At 43.9% G+C, this 22,468-nt stretch overlaps 1 protein-coding gene across 3 annotated transcripts in view; it reads left to right on the plus strand.

Annotated features, from left to right (window-relative positions):
- HSD11B1 (hydroxysteroid 11-beta dehydrogenase 1) overlaps positions 1 to 22,468 on the plus strand; it is a 238,792-nt gene that overhangs the window by 118,843 nt on the left and 97,481 nt on the right. For all 3 annotated transcript variants that reach the window (XM_069238630.1, XM_069238628.1, XM_069238629.1), the window contains exon 3: positions 9,525 to 9,655. In XM_069238630.1, the coding sequence (XP_069094731.1) occupies positions 9,525 to 9,655 (131 nt within the window). The remainder of the gene's footprint in view (positions 1 to 9,524; positions 9,656 to 22,468) is intronic.

The following is a 22,468-nucleotide window of genomic DNA, read 5'->3' on the forward strand; positions in this document are numbered from 1 at the left end:
CCACAGATGCTTCTTTTTCTTCTTTATTCTTCAGATAAGAAATACACATCCAACCCTGGCAGGTCTTATCAACGACTGCCTGCCTTACAATCTAATCATAACATTCCAGTTTCCTCCCAGTTGCTAAGCAGCCCACTAAGATTCCTTTGAATAGAATACAACAGAAACAAATTGGGAATGTATTTGGATACCGATCAAAGGGAGGAGGGATTGATTAGAGTTAATAATTTCACCAAAAACAGACGGCAAGGAGACGCTATACAGATATAAAATAGACAATACTATACCTCTATGCCATTTTCCAGCTCCAGGTGTGGTACTCTCGTTCACATTATATGGTCTTGCCCACCTATTGCCGCTTTGTAGGAAATGATTCTTAGAATAATTAAAGAAGGCACTAGTTCAGAACTGGGCCACTGAACTGAAGTGATTCTGTTAGAGTGCTCATCTAAAGTTGACTACCCACTACATTCTCTGTGGGGGATAATAATGTCACTCATGCCGGCTAAGTAGTTGATCTTGGCTATATGGGGAAAAGACATGGTAACAGAGAATTTGGTGGGTTCTGGGGTTGGAAAAACTAAATGTGATGGCCCAAGACAGGAAGCACACTTTTCAAAATCAGCATTCCACACTATTCTCTTACTAACTAAAGGGTAAAGGAGCTACAGTGCCCAAAGTGACTGAGGGTATTGGGTACTGGAAAACTCTGAGCTGGTTGGCATATGAGGTGGAGAGGAACTTCAGGATCCATTTCATCACAATGCAGGATAACGTAGCTCCATGGTTCGAGATTAGGGAGTAATGTTCACTGATAGTGAGACTAGCAAGGTTGCTATCGTCAGTGAGGGAGTGTGGGCAGGGTGGAAAGGACTATGGGGGTGATTCTGACTTCGGCGGCCTCCGCCGCCCGTTCCCCCGTCAAAATACCGCTCCGCGGTCCAAAGACCGCTGACGGTATTTTGAGGTTTGCCCTGGGCTGGCGGGCGGCCGCCAAAAGGCCGCCCGCCAGCCCAGGGCAAACCAACCTTCCCACGAGGACGCCGGCTCCGAATGGAGCCGGCGTAGTGGGAAGGTGCGACGGGTGCAGTGGCACCCGTCGCGTATTTCAGTGTCTGCACAGCAGACACTGAAATACTTTGCGGGGCCCTCTTACGGGGGCCCCTGCCGTGCCCATGCCATTGGCATGGGCACGGCAGGGGCCCCCAGGGGCCCCGCGGCACCCCCTACCGCCATCCTGTTCCTGGCGGGCGAACCGCCAGGAACAGGATGGCGGTAGGGGGTGTCAGAATCCCCCATGGCGGCGCAGCAAGCTGCGCTGCCATGGGGGATTCCAAGGGCAGCAGTAAACCGGCGGGAGACCGCCGGTTTACCCTTTCTGGCCGCGGCAGAACCGCCGCGGTCAGAATGCCCTTCGGAGCACCGCCGGTCTGTCGGCGGTGCTCCCGTGGCCGGTGACCCTGGCGGTCACCGGCCGCCAGGGTCAGAATGACCCCTTATATGCTATAGTTTAGGCGCTCATATGGCCTTATTCCTTACATTCTGTAACAATGAGAATACAGTTTACTGAAACTAAAGGGATACAATTTAACATCCAAAGGATATGTAACAACACTGTAACAGTCATTGCAGTAAGTACTGGAACAGTATAATGATTCAGACAATAGGAGTGCAGTGTGTTGCTCATTAGAACTCACTCACGTTAATCTCTGGAGATTATGTTCCAAAATTGAAAGAGATCATTCCTCCAGTTCCTTGCTTCAAAGACTTTCTGCACTGCCCATGGCACATAATGTAGCAAAAGCGCTCAATACGTACTAGATATTAATTAGACATTTCTGTTCAGTGTGTGCCCATCTGCTCAACCAAAGATCCTTCAGGTCTCTACAATACAGTGGCAGATGTCTGTAAGTACAATGCCCAAGACTTTAGAATAATATTATTCCTGTCATGGATGCTAAACCAAATCAAAGCAATTCAGGTAACTGAAAAATATTACGGTCACCCACCCACTGTTTAGATGCTAAACTTCCTCTAAATATATAAAACAGCATGAACAAGCCTTGATAGTTCACATATATGTTCAGATAAACATTGGGAGCAAAAGGAAGCTTTACTTTTCTCCATCTGGAGCCCTTTCTACCAAATTAATGGAGAGCACATTTCAGTTAGCTACATAGCACACCAGATGAACTTAGGCAGTTGGCATTTTGGAAACCTAAAATATTTCTTGACAGACCTGGTGGATGCATGTCTTAAAAACTGGTAGGGTTGTGTAATGTCTTCAGATGTGACAGACAGCCGCACCAGAAAGCAACAGGACTCTTCCACCCCACATGAAAGAATCTCTCCTCCACTGTTCAAGACAGGCCTTGAAAAATCTACTCGCCCACTATGTTGAGCCAGGTTTTATCAGGCAGAGCAATTTTTAGCACCTACTTCTCCATTCTGGCTAAACTTAAACTGGAAGGAACAGGTGTTCTGTTCATTCAGAAAGTGAATTAGCAATAAATACACCTTTAAATCTTGTTTTTATCTTGACACATTTGCTGTCTTTTTAAATACAAAGGTCAAATGCCAGTTTGTCTTTTTACTAATTGTTTTTCCTCCTGGAAATGGTGTTTACTTTTCTTTCTCTTATCACAGTTAGAGGTTTTTGTCAAGTGAGCTGTCTGACAGTCATTATGAAAAAAAGGCAATTAGATGTCAGATTTGTTTCTAACACAAAACATTTAACCAGCTTGTAAATGATTAGTAGAAGTATTTCAAAATCTATCAAGAATCACAAAATAATTTTTTTTGTGATTCAGAAGTTTGATGTAAACAAAGATTTAAATAAGAGCTAAACAAATCAGAACACTTTACTTGATGATGTGCGTATGACACATATTGCAGAAACTAAATTTCCAAACGTTCTACACTATAAGGTTTTATCAGTAAAACCATGGCAGTGGGGAATAATGTGGCCACTTCAGTGGCAAATCTGCTGCTTGCAAATACGTGTGCTACCACCTCATACTTCAGGTATGAACTTATTAAAAGTGATAGTTTTTTAACCCCTTTGCTGCTAGGCCTCCAACCCCTCCGCCCCCCAGCTGAGCCCTTTTTGAGCTATTTGGTGTAGTTCTCGCTTAGGCCCCCATAACGTTTTGTCAACATAGGCTATCCATTCCAAATTGGTGTCCTTTTTGCCAACATCCTGGGGATTCTAAAGGTACTCAGGGTTTGTGTATTCCCCTAGTGAGGACCATGAAATTAGCCCAAGTACAGCTACATTTGAGGGTTTTGGGAGAACATCAGAAAAAAGTGCTACAGAAGAAAGCATCTGTTTTTTCCCCCGCAAACAGCATCAACAAAGGATTTGTGGTGCTGAAATCACCATCTTCCCAGCTTTCAGGAACAGGCAGACTTGAATCAGAAAACACAGTTTTGGCATTTTACCGGGATATAGCCCATTTTTCCTATTTTTGTGCTTATAACCTCCTTCCAATTCGTGGCAGAAATGGGTGTAAAACCAATGGTGGATCTCAGAAAGTTATACATTTCTGGAAAGTAGACACAATTCTGAATTCAGCAAGGGGTTATTTGTGTAGATCCTTCAAGGTTTTCCTATAGAAAGTAACAGGTGAAATAAAAAATTATATAGAAATTGAGTTGAAAAAACATCTATTTGTGTCTAAATTTTTATTTGTAACTTCTTCTCACTGTGCAAATTTTTAAAAGCAATATATCACTACGTCCGATGGACCCTTCTGATTGCGAGTATACATAGGGCTTGTAGGTTCATCACAACCCTCTGTTCCCATAGCCAATAACTGAGCAGCATCTTGCAATGAGCTTTTCATTGTGTAGCGGGCATAAAGCAATAAGCAAGAATGAAAAATAAGTATCAAGGAAACCTCTGTATTTCGGAAATGGGCACAAGATATGGAGTTTAGAAGCAGTGGTTATTTGCATATCTCTGAATTTGTGGGTACCAATACTACCATGTGAATTACATGAATTACAGGGCATTTCCCAAAATGACTTATTTCGTGCAGTGTCTTACATTTGGAAGGTGCAAATGCAGACAAAAACAATTTGGTAGTAACACTGGTTCTGCTATTCTGTGTTCCCCCAAATCTTCTGATAAGAATGGCACCTCACTTATGTGCATGCTCCTAGTGCCCGTGATAAAAAAGGCCACAAATCGGCATCAATGTGCCTTGAAAAGCAGGGGGGCCAGCTCCAGTGGTTATGTGACCTAGATTGTATGTATTACGCTTGCTCATGCTCAGGCCTCTGGGATTGTACCTTTATTGAATTGCCGAAATGCACTGCTTGTTATGTTTTGTGTTATTGTACTGTTAAATCATGGCTGATACCAGACGTGATAAAAATACCAATAAACAAAGTAAAAAAAAAAAATAAAGGCCTTAAAACGCAAATCACTTTTTTCCACTGAACACTGACTCGTTTTTAACTACGTGCCTAGTTGTGGATTTTGGGCTCTAGCTCAGCCAGCAATTAGGGAAACCTAGCAAACCTATACATTTTTTAAAACTAGACACCGAGAGAATCTAGGATGGGGTGACATGTGGAGCTTTCACCAGGTTCTGTTACCCAGAAGCCTTTGCAGACCTCAAAATCTGTCTAAAACACATCTTTCTCACATTTCTGTGATAAAAGGTTCTGGAGTCTGAGGCCACAAACTTCTTTCCAGCCAGCATTCCTCCAAGTCTCCCAATAAAAATGGCACCTCACTTGTGTATGTAGACTGAGTTCCTGCAACAGGAAACAGCCCAAAACACTTCATGCATGTTATGCTTTTTTCAATCGAAGACCCATGCTCACAAAGCACTGCACAACACCAGGCCAGAACACCTCAACAGACGACACTCCTTCTACACCCCGACCCGGCATCTCTGCTCCGCCGACCTTGCCCTCACAACCGTCCCACGCGTCCGCAGAACTACAGCCGGCGGTAGATCATTCTTGCACCTCGCCGCCAAAACGTGGAACACTCTTCCCACCCACCTGCGCCAAACCAAAGACCTCCTTACCTTCAGGAAACTTCTCAAGACCTGGCTGTTCGGGCAGTAGCAGCACTCCCCTCCACTTTCTCCCCCATCCCCTCCTCCTCTCCCTCCCCTCCTCAGTGCCTTGAGACCCTAACGGGTGAGTAGTGTGCTTTACAAATCCCTGATTGATTGATTGAAAACTGACCCTCTTTTTCCAATGTGGTAGCTCCAGATTTTGGGACCTACCTCAGCCAGCACCTAGGGAAACCTAGCCAACCAGTATATTTATGAAAACTAGCCACCTAGGGGAATCCAGGACAGTGTGACTTTGGTGGATCTTATTAAGGTTTCTACCCACAATGCCCTGCAAACCTCACACTTTTCCTGAAATCACCCATTTTCCTTACATTTCTGTGATGGAATCTTCCAGAATCTGGAGCAATCCACAACATTCCTACTACCCAGCATTGCCCCACCTGTGCCAATAAAAACACAGCCCCACCTGTGTGGCTGGCCTAGTGCCACACCAGGAACAAATCAAACCAAGGACCAGGGAAGCACTTACCTGGAGACACCTATTGACCTTGGTTGGATCCATTCCTGTTGCTGGCACTAGGCCCAGCCACACAAGTTGGGCATAGTTTTTATCAGCACAGGTGGGGCAATGCTGGGTATTAGGAATTTTATGGATTCTTGCAGATTCTGGAAGTTTCTGTCATATTTGAGAGTACCTTCAAACAGGCTATTGCCCACCTTAGTCTTTTAAGGTGGGGGCACTGACGTGGCTATCATGGCCAGCCCCATCCCTACTTTTTTTAATGATAAAAAAAATGCCTGGTGTCCCAGTGGGCTTTCGAGCACTAATATCATTTCCCTGAAAACAAAGAAGCAGCATTGGGAGGTGGGTAAGCTTTCTCCCACCTCATGAGGCTGTTTTGTTTTGCAGGAAATCCCCCTGGTACCTGCTATGAATGCTGGATGTCAGGAGATGTCCGAAGCACATGAACACCGGTATGTCAGATGGCACCTGGCTGTCTGACACATTGAAGGGGTTAAACATGATTTGAGAAACATTCCTCCCCCGCCCGATGACAATCTTTTTAATAAACTAAGAGGCAAGTCAGCGGTCATGTGTATCCTATATGTGGCTACATGTGTATTATATATGGAACATATGTTTCAATCAATCAGTCAATCAATCAGGAATTTGTAAACCGCACTACTCACCCGTGAGGGTCTCAAGGCGCTGAGGAGGGGAGGGGGAAGAAGGTAGGGGTGGGGGTGCTGCTACTGCTCGAACAGCCAGGCCTTGAGAAGTTTCCAGAAGGTAAAGAGGTCTTTGGTCTGGCGCAGGTGGGTGGGAAAAGTGTTCCACGTTTTGGCAGCGAGAATGATCTACCACCAGTTGTAGTCCTGCGGACGCGTGGGACGTTTGCAAGGGCGAGGTCGGCGTAGCGGAGATGCCGGGTCGGGGTGTAGAAGGAGAGCCGTCTGTTGAGGTATTCTGGTCTGGTGTTGTGCAGTGCTTTGTTAGCGTGGGTGAGGAGTTTGAAGGTGAGTCTATTTAGTCTAATAAATTAAACAAAAGTGTTTTTTGTACAGAAGATATGATGAACTTGCGTATTTGAAGGTACTCTTATATGTGACAAAGAAGAAAATGACGACTCAGTGAATTCAAATATTTGCCCAGGATCATGTAATTTGAAACCAGTTTATGGGTCAAGAACACTATAACTAGGTTGAGTTGATTTTTTAAATCACTAGCCCTGCAGGTATAGTAACATTTTAATGATTTTTCGAGGCCTGCAAGATTGGGACAAGAAGACGCCTCCTCCTCAGGTAGTGAGGCAATATGTCACAGTACAGGAGCATCTTTAACAAGAAAGGGTGGAGGGCCCAGTATACACTTTCAGGGTTCCTCCCACCTTTTTCTCATCGTCATTAGGAAAAGGATTCGAGTTCAATAACTTGTTATCAGCAGACGCTGTTTGTCAGTGGTCCCCAAACTATATACAAATAGCTATGGGTCCATATGTAGTCAATAGGCCACTCTTCTAACCTGGAGGGAAAGAAACTCCCACAAGGCTGAACGGGTTTTAAGTGAAGAGAGTGAATCTGAGGGAAACGCCCAGAAGGCCGACTCCGGAACAACTAAGTCGTGGGTAACGAAAGCGGAACTACGCTTTCCTTAACCACAACTTCGTTGTTTTGTGCCTTAACCACGCATGTGCTGAACAAAGGACATGCGTGGTTAAGGCACAAACAAGGGAGTCGGCTGAGGACGACGACGAGACGAGACGAGTCAGGTAAGTGGGTTGGGGTTTTAGTTTTAGGGGCGGGGTTGGGGGTCGGGGTATTTTCAGTTTTAGGGGTGGGTGGGGGGTTGGGGTTTTAGTTTTGGGGTGGGGGTCGGGTATTTTTAGTTTTAGGGGTGGGGGTTGGCGTTTTAGTTTTAGGGGCGGGTTGGGGGGTTGGGGTATTTTTAATTTTAGGGGCGGGGGTCTTAGTTTTAGGGGCGGGGTGGGGGTCGGTATTATTTTTAGTTTTAGGGGCGGGGGTCTTAGTTTTAGGGGCGGGGGTGGGGGATCGGGGTATTTTTAGTTTAGGGACGGGCGGGGGGTTGGGGTTTTAGTTTAAGTTTTAGGGGCGGGGAGGGGGGTCGGGTATTTTTTTTTTATGGGTGGGGGAAGGGGTTTTAGTTTTAGGGGCAGTGGTGGAGGGTTGGGTATTTTTAGTTTTAGGGGCGGGGGTTGCGGTGGTTTTAGGGGTAGGGGTAGTGTAGGTTTTAGGGATGGGGGTTGGGGTTGTTTTAGGGGTGCGGAATGGGGTGGTTTTAGGGGTGGGGGTTGGGGTAGTTTAGGTTTTAGGGATGGGGTGGGTGTTGGGGTTGTTTTCGGGATGGGGTTGGGGTGGTTTTAGGTTTTAGAGGTGGGTTGGGGGGTCGGGTAATTTTAGGGGCGGGGTGGGGGGGTTGGAGGGGTTTAGGTTTAGGGGCAGGGTGGGGGGCTCCAAGTAGTTTTAGGGGTGGGGGGTTGGGGTACTTTAGGTTTGAGGGATGGGGTGGGGGTTGGGGTTGTTTTAGGTTTTGGGGGTAGGGTGGGGGTTGCGGTAATTTTAGGGAGAAGGTGGGGGTTGGGGTAGTTTTAGGGGCAAGGGGGCGGGATTGGTATGGCTTTAGGGGGGCATTGGGGAGGGGGTAGCAGTAATTTGTAGGGGTGGGGGGATAGGGGGGACACATGCTGGAACAATGCATGCCTATCACTAATGCCTTTACCAGAAATGCTTTTACAATGAAAAATCGTTGTTAAGGCATTCGTGGTAAAGGCATTAGTGGTAACAACGAGGTCGTTGTTCCGACCTCGTTGTTCAGGCATGCGTTGTTCGGGCAGGCGTGACACCGACATACATTAGAATCTGATGTTTCTAAAAACAAAACAAAGACCCTGGAATCCAGCATTTTCAAATGGGTAGTTGTGTCTTACGTTTACATTACTCCTGAAAGTCTAGGACTAATATTCTAATAATTTTCAGTCTCTGTAGACTTAGATATGTATTAAACATGGATTTCCAAGAGACGACCTTACATATAGGAAACCAGTTCTGTAATTCACGGAGCTTTTCCCTGTGAATATGTGTGTAACGCTGTGTGAGATACATGAGCACATGATACATAAGCGTGGCGTAAGATTCAACTGCTCACGAAAAATATTTTGTGAGTCAGGCTTGTACATTTAAGTAAAATACACTTCTAAGACATTACTAAGCAACAACCACACACTTAAAAACCTTTATTTGAACCCATAATGTTGCAAAAACGCTGTTCACCACATGATCAGTCGTATTTGCAAAATCCACACCTTCCTCTCTGGGATGGGGACGGTCACGAGTTCCATCATCACTTTCACTGGAGCCACTGTGAAATGTAGTTTGCCCTCTTTACTCATCCTGTAGTGGTTAGAAGCACCAAAGAGACTTGTAAGTGTAGACCCACCTATTTTCTACAACTTGAGAAAAGAGCACCCTGCTTCTTTACTAGGTCACACCGGGAAACCTGAGGCAGATGGACCCCGGATTAGAGGAAAATCAGCTTAAACTAAGGCATGTATGTGTCATGCACACTTACATGTTACCGACTCCACCCCACCAATCCCAATGTTTCAGACACATCGGCTTATGGTGAAATATAATCTTGATGGTGTTAAAATGAGAGGGGATATCAGTGCAAGCTGAATGTCACAGGTTTATATCCTTTGAAGGCATTTATTGTTCTATGTTAGACAAACATGAGTATCATTACGTTTAACAGCTATAGCGTCAAACAGAAACATAATTTAGCGTGTGATTTTTGCTTCATAAATGGTTAAGAATGTAACAACCTTTTTATGCGGAACCAGTTATCTGTGAACTTTTTATTTTGATATTGAATGGAGTATGAAAATCACCAGTGTAAATACCTACATTTTTTTGAAGACATAAGGGACTGAAATCTAAATTTTTAACATGTTACCGTGTCTTGTCCTGCAGAGATGCTAAGAGGTAAGCGTGTGATTGTCACTGGAGCCAGCTCTGGCATTGGGGAGCAGATGGCCTACCACTTGGCGCGTATGGGGGCCCATGTTTTCATCACAGCAAGGACGGAGGAGAAGCTGAAGAAGGTAAGTCTCTCACCTTTTTTAACCATTTATTTATTGTGCTATTCACTCGTAACTTCAACAAATAGAGACAACCCCTGCTCCTTACAACAAGTTAACAGTGCCGAAACGAAGTCCTTGAGGATTACAGCCCCATTTTTCAAGATAGCAAGTGGAGTCTCTTACTTTAGAAGTGTATGGCCAGCCAGTGCTGAAGGTAGGCCATGCTCTGGAACATGAAAGAGATGAATGTAAGTCGTAGACTGGAATTTCTAACCACAGCTTCACCACGTGACCATAGCCTGATCCTGAACAAATCTCTATCTATGTATAGCTCCACCAACCAAAAGTAGAAATATTTTAAAACATGCAATTATATAAAGTTTACTTACCTCACCTGCCCTTCATGTTAACCTAATTTAAATAAGTGCACCGGTTCCGTTGGACTTTAAAGTAATTTATTTATTACTTTAGTAGTAGTATGCCATCTTATGAATTTAGACAAATGTTATGAGACATAAATGCCCAATTAAAGTTAGGTTGACTTAAGCCTGAGATAGTTTTAGCCAGTTTTGAAAGCACTGCAGTGAGACAGAGAATGTGGTCAATGGTAAATTCAAGGGTTTTGTGATGGCATTTAGGTGGGAAAGGTATCTAGGTAGGTAAAACTTACTAGCCATTTACACACCGCAGGTGGTGAACTTTAGAATAGATCAGGAGGATTATGGTTTCAGAGGTATTTAACTTTTGGGAGAATGAGTTCCTACATTTTGGAAAATGTTCAGGAAGAGTTTTCAGGTAGTGATGCCAGATGTGTTTGATATTCTAAAGTAAAGGTGGGTGCAATGTGCATACCGGCATTATACTGTTAGGCTGTCGTTTTGGTATACAGCATTGACCCAAGACATTCGCTGTAAAGGTTCAGTGGAAAAGGGGTGAGGATAGAGTTGTGTGCAGTACTTCATTTGTGTGAACTGGGATGTGATTTTAAATTGTCATTTTTCACAGATGCATATATTTATAAGGTGAAGGATGAGAACCACTTTAAAGCCTGGTCTCCCATTCGGATTCCTGTGCTGAGGATGTTTAGTAGAGCTACCTGGTCGAAGGTGTTAAACAAAGTTGATAAGTCTTACAGCACCAAGTTAGACATCTTCTTAATCAATTAACTTCGGGGCCTTATTGAGTGTTTGTGGGGTAGGCGTGTCTGTGCTAAATTTGCATGTGTGGGAAGCTTGCACTACTAAAGCACATGTTCTCTCGTTTGAGTACGTGTTTGTGTATGTTTATGTGTGTGTCCATGTTTTTACGTTTTAACCCAAGATGGCATAATTTTTCAGATAACTTGTAATTGGGGAATGTTAGAATATGATTTCCCTTAGTTTGGACCAAACAGCTATGACATGTTTGCTGTAGAAACCAAGTCAACATAAAAATGTATATGAAGGTGCTATTTATTTCTGTAGGGTTCTGTGGAACTGTTATATTTAATTAATATCAGCGCCATTACATCTCTATATGTATTGTTTTGAATATAACTGAATTGTGATAGAGCTGAATGCTGAAGGTTGGAAATAGCAATGTTAGGAACCAGAAGCGTTAGCCCAGATGAAGGGCTAACTAAGAGCCTGTTAGATTCACATGCACAGGGGAGCTAACACCCTTCATTTTTCAAGGAGAAGCCTTCTCAGGCCCTGAATACTGCATTATATAAATGAAATGACTTATACTAGGACGGCCTTGCTTCAGGAATGGCCTTTGGGCACCGAAAGGGGTGAATAGGTTCTGATACGAATGGAGGCATTACTTCTGTAATGAAAGTGACCTGAGATGCGATCTTTGAGGTTTCGAGTGAGAACACCTGCCTCACCAACAGCTGGTTGAGGGTGTAAACGTGTGGCAGCCGAGACAACTTTGCATTTCTAAGATGACTGTGATTTGACCCTCTGGTTACAAACTTTACAATTAGGTGGGTAAGAGTCATCTGGTAATGCTGACATAATTGTACAACTTAGTAAAGTCAAAGTCATCACTGTTGATAATCTTGGACTCTCGTTCTCGTGCATCGTTACCAAAATGTGCTTATGCATACCTTATGAATGCCTTTCATTCTAGTTCCAGGTTTTCCATACCTCATGTGCATATCTAATAAATAGGAGAAGGGTCCTGTGAGAGGCAGTTAGTTACCTGTCGATCCCTGAGAGAATGCTCAATTTCCTTCTTTCTCTTAGGAATGTAGCTCAGAAATTGGAATGGACCAAAGTTATCTCTATTGTAACCCTGTGCGCGGTAATGAAGAATCTCGATGCCATGCAGCCAACATAACATAGATCATAGACTTGTGACAACTTATTATGTAAGTGACTGTGTGATACCAGAATCAGTGCTATTCGCTACACCAACGATTGCTTTGAAAATAAACCTAAAAAGTTGAATTTTAAATCACATTTAGATGTGTCTAATAGGTCACTAATTCTGATGGCTGCAGAGAGTGCTCATAGGTAAGCGAATGGGTAAGCAGCAGAGCTACACTCCCTTCGTTGGCCACAGAGGGATTGGAACTGGAACAACAAGTGAATTAGTGGGGTTCAACTTTTATACAGCAAAAGCAGTCAGAAGGTGTGTATCCACTGTCTGCAATTTCATAAGCGGTTCAGAAGTCTTTCTCTTTTCCAGCGCCCTTTCCAGGCTGCTCTCCAAACACAACTTTGTTTAGTGATGCTTCTTATAGTAGGATTGTCTCCAGCCTGGAGTATGCACAGCAGAGGTACAAAAAGGTGTGAGATTTCTGCACCTGACTGTCCTCAGCCAACTGAAACAATAATCACAGCAAGACAAAAGTCTGTGTCTCACCTAAGTTCACTTTGAAGAACAGGGCCTACTGTCCCATCCTTAATCCCTAACATAAACCAAATTGTTGTTCAGGAATACTAATCAGCAGCTCCTTGCTCAGCAAAAGGCCTAATTGAATTTCTAAATAAGCTTGTTTTCTATTACCTTACTTCTGTGTCTAGGCTTCCCACTGACATTGTGATGTTGTATTTGCTGAGGTGTGGGTATTGTAAAAAAATGGGTTCAGGATCCACTAGTGGTGAAGTGTGATATGAGGGTGTCCTCATAGATAGTTCCACCTACCTGATATGTATATTGGAAATTAATGTGTGTAATAAAAGTAGTTTTTATTTTTTTCAGAAGAAAACACTGACTGAACAATAATTTATGGAGGGTTGTTCTTGTGTGCTGGTGAATTGGCATTACTAGCCCACAAGCCATTCCCTGTGCATGTTTTGGACTGCTCTACTTCACTGCCGTGAGAGATTGAAATGCTACAATGGTGTACTTGGTTCTGAGTAAATAGACAATTGTGACCTATTACTTGTGAAGGGCACACTTGCAACTAATAACTCAATTTCCTACAGGTATGGTTCCTAGTTATCAAATTTGACCTCATTGATGATAATGGGAAAGTTGAGTATTATTGGAATGAAGACTACAGAAAAACGCTTGAGAGGAAGCTGTTATGGTGCTCACTTTTGAACAAATATATCCCTCAATAAATAGAGTGGAAACCTTATATGAATACAGTCAGCTTCCTCTTCTGAATTTCACACAAAAGTTGCAGACAACCTACATGAGAAGAATGTAAAAAAATGCACCCCCTGAATGGAAACAGTAGGATTAGCTGTAACCTTATTTTTTTCTAAATTGCTAAATCTAGGCTCCGATAGGGTACAATGCTACTTGTCTGCAAAGCACTTCAGTGCCTCGTCATAACTGCTATGAAAAATACCCATTCCGTAAGTTGAATTTCTGCAATTTTCCATAAGGATGTTCCTGAAGTTTGTGATCGTGCTCTCTATGTAATAGTGTTCTAAATTCTACTCTTGCTTGTGTGAGCGCTATACAAAAACATCATAAAAATTCATCACTGTGTGAATAAAAAAAAAATATGTGTGCCTATTGTAAAGTCATCAAGCGTATCTCTTACTGCAGCCTATTGATATTCTAATGCCCCTAACTTCTCTCAAGTCCTTTTAAGCATTCTGTACGCAACTGGCAAAGCTTAGAGGAGCTGGAGACAATAGAGGCTGTAAAAGGTTTTTGGAATTTAGCATATCTGCACAAAGCACTTAACATCGTTGCAAACAGTCACCTGCTCCGAAGTCACACTGCTCCCCTCAAGTGGTCCCCATCAAAGCAGTTGTGTAGCAGGAGAGTTGACCAATCTCAGAAGAATTGTGAAAAGGCTATCTCTCGTCACCATGGATTACCTTATGTTGCCGAACTGCACGTACTAAGAGAAAGCTACCCCTCACAATTCTGTTTTAATATATGGTTTGCTGGGGAAGTCCTTCTCTTGATGCATGGTCCTCGAGAGGCCCAGGATGCTGGGAAAAGGTAGGGTGCATGGTGTGCACTCTACAGGTAACATTGTTCACAACATCACACAGCCATTCAATGTCTGTAAGTGACAGGAGGCAACAACCGCCATATCAGATTGTGTGGGACTGCCTTAGTGACTGATGCGCTCTCAGGGTTGGCAATCCTGGTGGGTATATACATGGCACTTACTCCCCATTCTTTTCATATGAAGGTAGCTTAGACATTGGACTACTCACAGCATCTAGTACAGGGGTATCATGATACCTTCTGTTTTGCAACTTGAGCTGAAGGTAGGTGTTACTATACAGTTCTGTTTAACACAAGGCATTCAAACTGATGTTTACAGTTCCCCTGGCTTTAATCAGAGACACAACTTTGGGATTAGAAACTAGTAAACAAAACTGCAAGAGAATAGTATGTTAGAGCTGGGGATGGGGGAACCAATGGGAGAAGATTCCACAGGAGAGATGGATGGATGAAGAGAAGGAAGGATAGATGTTGAGATGGATGAATGAAGGAAGGGATGCCCTGATGGAAAGAATGATGGAGATGGGTGGATGGAGAGAAATATATATGTATGGAGAAAAGGCTGGATGTATGATGGATGGAGCAAAGTATCGCAGGATGGGTGAGTGGATGGATGCAGTGTTGACTGGATCGATGGAATGGACACATGGAAAAAAGAATGTAGAGAATGACGGAAAGGTGATGAAGATAAGTATGGATTTGTAGAATGGTTGAAAGTAGGTTGGATATCTAAAGTGAAGGAAGGAAGATGGATGAATGGATGCATAGAAGTTGGATGTAAAAAAAGACAAACAAAAATGGTATCAGAGAAGGATCAATGAATGTATGTAAAAAGCCACAAAGAAAAATGGATGGATCGTTGGATGAGTCAATGGATAGAAAAAGATAGAGAAATCGAGCAATAGGAGGCAGTAAGAAAATGTGGCAACCCCCTGAACCAGTGCCTGACGTGCTTGCATCACCCGCTTGATTATTACTATTTTGGATATAGTTCAGAAGTAGAGATATTGTTTTTTGAGTACTTCCTTGGTCTAATGTATGATTATTTAAAGTCTCTACATGGCAGGACTGGTGACTGAAGGTAGGGGACTGCCTCGGGGACTGAATCACCCAAAGGGTTGGTGACCTTAGTGCTGATATATGTCTTAACCCTTCAGTATTCTTTGCCTGTTTTTTTGTGCCTTGTCACATGCGTCTCTGATCTGTCCCATCCTCAGGTTTGTTATTGAAGGTGAATTCACCCGTAGGTGTTACCTTCCTCAAGCTCAGGACAGGCCTAGTTTTAGACCTGACACCCTTGGTATGGTATTCCCTCCAACATTTTGGCTTCACCCCATCTATTTTGCTGAACTCATTTTTGCTGACTTAAGGACTCTACAGGGGCAGCTCCTCCATTAGGGAGGAGGAGTGTTACCCTCCCACCAGCAGCGGCAGCTGCAAACCTTTTACCACAAAACGATAATAAACTGTCTTTCTTGTTTTTTTTTGTTGGTAAAAGGGACAGGGGTGACGAGATGTAAGGGGGAGTGCACAGCCGGCCAAACACACATGCGCAGTAGGCTCTCTCCAGCCCAGCAACACAGTTGACTGCACAAGCACCCAGCCAATCCTGATGCGGCTTTTAGCAGCATTAGGATTGGCTGCAGGGCAGGGTGGGAGCCTGTACCTGCAGACTGGAGTGACGAGGGACAGAGTAGCATCGGGGTGGCAACAGAGGAGGTAAGTGTTTTTTTAAAATTATTTTTAATTTAATTTTTATTTATCCCTCCTCGCCCCTACCCACGCACGCCGCCCTGCCCCTTCTGCTTGCTGCAAGCCGCGAGCTCCGACTGGGACTCTGTGCTCTTTACCATTGCTAACCAGTACTAAACTGCTTGTGTTTACTCCTTCAAACATAGTAAAATTGGACTGCACCTAATTGGCACATTTATTTCACTTTCAAGTCCCTAGTAGATGGTACTAAGTGTTCCATTGGCCTCTAAATTAAATGCTACCAGTGGGCCAGGGGAAACATCCTTTTTTACGACTTTTTTTTTCCGAAAGTCGTGGTTAATGAAAGCGCAACAACGCTTTTTTTAACCACGACTCCGGTTTTTTGTGCCTTAACTACGTATGTTCTGAACAACGAACATGCGTGGTTAAGGTACAAAGAAGGGAGTTGGCGAAGGTAAGTGGTGGGTTTAGGTTTTGGGGAGGGGGTGGGGGGTCAGGGGGTTTTAGGTTTTGGGGTGGGGTTGGGGGGGTGGGGCGTTTTTGGTTTTGGGGAGTGGGTGGGGGGTCAGTGGGTTTTAGGTTTTAGGGTGGGGCGTTTTTGGTTTTGGGGAGTGGGTGGGGGGTCAGGGGGTTTTAGGTTTTAGGGTGGGGTTGGGGGGTGGCGCGTTTTTGGTTTTGGGGAGTGGGTGGGGGTTAGGGGGTTTTAGGGTGGGGTTGGGGGGGTGGGGCGTTTTTGGTTTTGGGGAGTGGGTGGGGGGTCAGGGGGTTTTAGGTTTTAGGGTAGGGTTGGGGGGTGGGGCGTTTTTGGTTTTGTGGAGTGGGTGGGGGGTCAGGCGGTTTTAGGTTTTAGGGTGGGGTTGGGGGGGTGGGGCGTTTTTGGTTTTGGGGAGTGGGTGGGGGGTCAGGGGGTTTTAGGTTTTAGGGTGGGGTTGGGGGGGTGGGGCGTTTTTGGTTTTGGGGAGTGGGTGGGGGTCAGGGGGTTTTAGGTTTTGGGGTGGGGCGTTTTTGGTTTTGGGGAGTGGGTGGGGGTCAGGGGGTTTTAGGTTTTGGGGTGCGGTTGGGGGGGTGGGGTGAGGGATGTAGGGTGAATGGTGCCTATTGCTAATGATTTTATCAGGAATGCCTTTACAACGAAATATCATTGTTAAGGCATTCGTGGTAAAATCATTAGTAGTAGCAACGAGGTCGGTGTTCCGACCTCGTTGTTAAGGCAGTAGTTGTTTTTGAAGTCGTTGTTTCGTCGTACAATCGTGGGCCAGCACTGCTCCTTGTGCCACCCATTAAAATAGCCTTTTAAAACATGTCTCAGGCCTCCCACTGCAGCCCGCAGTACAGTTTTAAACTGCCATTTCGACCTGGCAAAATGAACCTTTTGCCAGTACTAAACCATACTTTTTAATACTTATAAGGCAGTAGGCCCTAGTGCCTAATAGGGCAGGGTGCATTGTATTTAAAAATAAGAACATGTGTACTTATGTTTTTTATACCCTGGCAGTGAAAAATCAATTAAAATAGTTATTCACTGCTGTGAGGCCTGCCTCTACCATTGAATAATACCGGGTTACTGTGTGCACTCAAATGAATTGAAATAGAAATGTACAATCTTCGTTAATGGTACTGTTGGATATTAGGTTAGAATTCTGTAAATCACACTATTAGAAAGTTGGCATTGCCTTGTCTCAATTATTTGTGCCTAATCCCAGTGCCCTAGGTCAGATTGTCACGGAGGCTGTCATTATTTAATGAGACTGCTGGATTTGAGAGGCAGAATCACCTGCGGTGTGGGAGACTGAGTCTTAAGCCACTATGGGTGACACCGGTCGCCCTCAGTCTGGGTTTTTTGCTCCGGCTAAATAGCAGTCCCTCATCTCCACCCAAGAGTAGGGATGATTGGGCAGCTGAGTGCATGACACAATTGACTCCTTAGGGAAATCGTGGTCACTCAAATCTCATCCGTTTCTCTCAGTTACATTAGTCTCATATATACAAGGACAGGCAAAGGCAGTATTTGTTTCAATGAGGTTTTAATGAAGCAACTGCATCTTAGATAGTAAAGCGTGTGCTGCAATAACCAGGACGATAAAACATGACAGGATTAAAATTGTGACAAGGAGAGTGAAGCATAGAAATAACGCTACCATATTGTCACTAGAGGCAATAGACTAATTCCTACCTAGCCTATATTAGAGCACAACATGTTAAGCTCTAGTTCTGCCCTTCAGGTTCCCCTGGGAAGACATCATCCCCCATACCTGAGCGAAGGCCTGAAGTCTGCATAAGCAGACAGTCGTGGTCATCTGTATGGAATCTCCCTCTTATGTGTATGGGACAGGGAAGTGTTTTTATACTAAAACAGCTGATGTTCTTAGAAAATGTCCCTACGTAAGGATGTGTATGTTTCTATGAATACCAGAGACAAAGAATTACCACGTTTAGCAGCAACCTATCTTACTGCAGCCTTGAGAGAAGCACAGAGTGAACAAAAATGTCTTGTTTAAGAACACAGTGCTGGCCTAGACAAGGAACTGCTAGATAGAGAGAAATAAAACAACATCACAAATGTGGTTATTGTTAAAATCATAAACAGTGCTGAATAAAATATATCTAGGTTAAAGTGCACAGCAGCAGGTCTGGTTTTACTAAAATAACGTGCATGGAGCTATAACTAAAATGGCTACAAAACAACATGACTGTTAATGGTTCTGCTGTTGGGATTTGTGTATTGCTTACAGACAGAAACACAAGAGGGGCTTAGATGACGACACGATGGGCCATCCTGGCAGGATGTCTAGGGAGGGGCTGTATCCAGCCCTGCTGACACTTTAAAGGGTTTTGCCTGTAGCACGCACAAAGGAATATGACACTAGGCCTGCCCTGCTTTTTTTCACCCACAGACAGTTCGAAGCCTTGGCAGTGGGAGAGAAAAAACTTTCTAGAACAAGATGTAGGGGTAGGACAAGAAGTCCCCCAACACAAAGACTGGCACCAGGTATAAATATTGGCCCTCAAAAGCCACTGATCTGAACACTCCTGTACCTGTGGAACTTACAGAAGAAGAACTGCCCTGTTGCCAGAGGACTGCTCTGCTGCTTGAAGGGCCGCCTTGATGCCTGTGAAAGAAAACTGGACATACCTGCCTTCATCTCAGGCTCACCAGAGTGACTCCAAGGGTCAGTTGAGATGTTTGTGAGATACAGAACACAGCAAGCCTCAGAGGCATCCCTTTAACTGCCCAGCTGGCGTGCTGCAACTGGACCAGCTTGAACGCTGCTGGCATCTGCTTGAGTGAGTCCATGATTCCCAGGAGGTGCCACCCCATGTCCTAAACCTTTTGCTGGCATCAGCATGCACTCCTGCACAACAAAAGATGAAAATCCTGAGGCTTGTACTCCTCACAGCCGTGAACGGGCCAGTTCGACCCAATACTCTGCTTGTAGCGATGACCACCAGCGCGAAGTTCTGGTGAGATCTGCTCTTCATGCTGCCAGAAACACCAGGATCATCTGCCAATGCAAAGCCTGTACTTCGCTCTACTACAATGACAGCCTGCGATGCTGATCCTGCTCTTGCTGCTACAGAAGTGACCATCCGTGGCACAGCCTCCTCCTCGCGACCTCCTCCACTGCAAATGGAACTCTTTGCACTGGACTCAAGAAGGTAAATATTCAGCACTATTAACCAGGTCCCTACCAGACCCGTGCCCTATCGTGGTCAGCCTGAGCTTGTGAACTTCGCACGATCTAGCGCAACTAGATGACTGCAAGCGGTGCTTTGTGCTTTTAGATGCTATTTTCATTAAAAAACTTTTTAAATTGCATATCTCTGGTACTACCGAGTGGATTTTCTGTTGTTCTAGAATCATTTTAAACCTTACTAGATTTTTCTAAATTGGCATAGGAATTTTCTTATGTTGTGTTTTCACTTCATTACTGTTTGTATGCTGCATAAATACTTTACACAATCCCTCTAAGTTATTCCTGACTGCATTGTGCCAAAGTAACACAGAGTTAGGCACAGGTGAATTTAGTTACTTTTGGAGGTTACATGACAAGGATTGTGGTTATTGCTTGAGTGGAGTGTCCACCTCCTCAACCAATAGCCCAGTTTCTCACACCTAGTGTCCTCCTGTCCTACTGTTGGGATCCTTCTAGCCCCTTCCTTGGAGAACATGTTCCAGGCTGTGGGCTTTTCGAGGGGTGATAACACCTCCTCACGAAACACAGCTACATTCTTTAACTCACTCGTGTTACACCAGATTATTTATTCTTCTCATGAGGATTCACCAGAAAATTGCATACTTCCACTTCCACTGCCTGGAACGGAGAAAATATTATGCTCCTCCCCATCCTCAGATACCAACACTCATCATACCCAACTCCACCTCTGAGCTTGATCTCACTTCCTGTTTCTACAGTAAATTAAATGTAAAAGTACTGATAGCCTCTTTTGACCTTTGAAGTACAGTAGAAAGCATTGTTCCTTCATGTCTGCTCCTATACACAAGCATGCAGGAGGCACCGAAAGATCAATGAAGGAGATGTAACAACAGGACCTTTATGTGGTAATGTAAAGTCAGGGCCTGCAAATGAGGCCCTCAATGTCAGTCTGTAGTAGTTTTGTGATTGTTTTATTTGTACCGTTCTCAATAAACATTTGATTGCTAATTAGCTTGTCAACATACTGGAAAATGTATTTCCTGTGTTCACTCACGCAGGTAAGCAAGTTCCACTGGCTGAGACTCCAACTCAGATTGGAGATGGAATTTGAGGAAGGTAGGGTGTGCACTCCGCAGCATAGTACCTAAGGAGAGAAACTCCTGCTACCTCCAGCTGTATGAAAAGTGCAATCTAGCATTGGATGCAGCAGTCAACATTGTTCCTAGCTGCCTTTGACACAATTGTACATCATTATAAAATCTCATCGCTCTGAGGTCACATGAGGTTTATGATATGTTGTAAAACACTTATTTTTAATGATGACTGAATTGTATGAGCAGTCTACAGTTCCTTCATGGGAAAACTCACCCTCCACCTGCTTCTCGGCAATAAAAAACACAGAATTATCCAGTCATTTAGTTTTTCCAGTCTATCTTCTGTCACTATCCTTAACTTTAACAACATCAGATGAACACTTGGCAGCCACCATTTTACTCCCTGCTTAGCATTCTCTAACAGATTTGTAGTGAAATGAGACAAATGTTAGTTGCCCGCACAGCACACATATATTTAAAGATCATCTGTGTAGCTCATCTGATTTTGCTCAAGTAATAATAAATGCACTGTGTATGTTTGTAAAGCGCTCTTCGATGGACAGCAAACTAAAATATAGGAGGCAAGCAGGGTTGGATCAAGGCATGTTGCACATCCGCGTTGTTGGCTGGGTCAAAGCCAGTCGTATGCAGGTTTGTAAAGCTTAGGCAGAATAACTTGACAATCCAGTGAGATGGTGGCAAATGCATTGGCGTGGAGGACTAGCTGAACTAAGGCAGGAGCAGTTACTTGGCAATTATGGAGTGTAAATTTGCTTTAAGATAAAAAAAAAACTGAATATTTGGGGGTTTTGTATTGTGAGCCATTAAATGCCCTATTTCAGTGGTTCCCAAACATTTTCGATCCGCAGCTCCCTTGAACTGTTGGCCATTGGCTGCGGCTCCTCATTATGTTACGGTCTTTTGTGGCTGGTGGTGGGGATGTATTTCCTGCCTAGGGAGTACTTCCATTTTTCTCCCTGAAAATGATTGGAATTAAGCTGATGATGGTATTGTAATTATAGATACAACAAACTCAAGATATGACATTTGTTTATTAGAACACTTAAGTTGGTTGAGTCAGAAACAGTACTCTTCAGCACTGGGGTCTACTTGCCATATGGAATTTGTTTAAACTATTTTTTTGTTTTCAATATTGCTTTTGGTGCACAGCAGTATGTGCAATTTGCTGGAGGCTTCCCCTTTTTAAATAGCTGCCACCCTCACCCTCTTTTACTACTGTTGTGTCAAAGCATATTCTGTTGTGTTTTGTTTCTGTAATCAATACTGAAAAAAAATAATTGATTGAACAAGCCAGCTTTTTCTTTCACTTTGAAGATTTTAGACCATTTACTGCCACTATTTTCTGTTTTGCCACCACTATTGCATCTAAGTAACAAGATACCTGGGTTCAGACGACCTTTCTGGAATTTAAAAGCAGGGGCTCACCACTACAAGAGAATCTGTGGTAGAACATGTTTAAAGGACTTAAGCATGTGCCGTGTGGTGTACCTCACTGCTCTGTTCTGGATCCATGCTATGATTGGGCTCTGTGCCCATGTTAAAAGATTGGAGAAAACTTATGTTTACTGTGCATTACATTACTACAATGTCTCCTACTATTCATCCGGTTTATAATCCTGGCACAGTAAACAAATGTTTTACACTTTATCAATAAAAAAAAAAAAACTTTTTTAACCTTTATCCCACTTCATGCCTCTTTCATCCACCACAAGTCACTTACTGTCTCTCTATCTCACTCCTGCAGGTTGCCCTTTTCTCCTGTTCGCATTTTTGTTTTTGTCTTTCTCTTCCTCCTTTCTTCCTTGGGTGTTTTCCCTATTCCCTCTCTTTCTGTTGGTCAAAGTCTCACAAGGAAAATAAATGCCAGTGGGCCCCACCTCGAACCACTCAATTGAATAGCTGCCAAGCGAGCCACAATGGGCAAATCGAGATAGTTGCAAGTT

Source organism: Pleurodeles waltl, chromosome 6, assembly GCF_031143425.1.
Source record: "Pleurodeles waltl isolate 20211129_DDA chromosome 6, aPleWal1.hap1.20221129, whole genome shotgun sequence".
NCBI lineage: Eukaryota > Metazoa > Chordata > Amphibia > Caudata > Salamandridae > Pleurodeles > Pleurodeles waltl.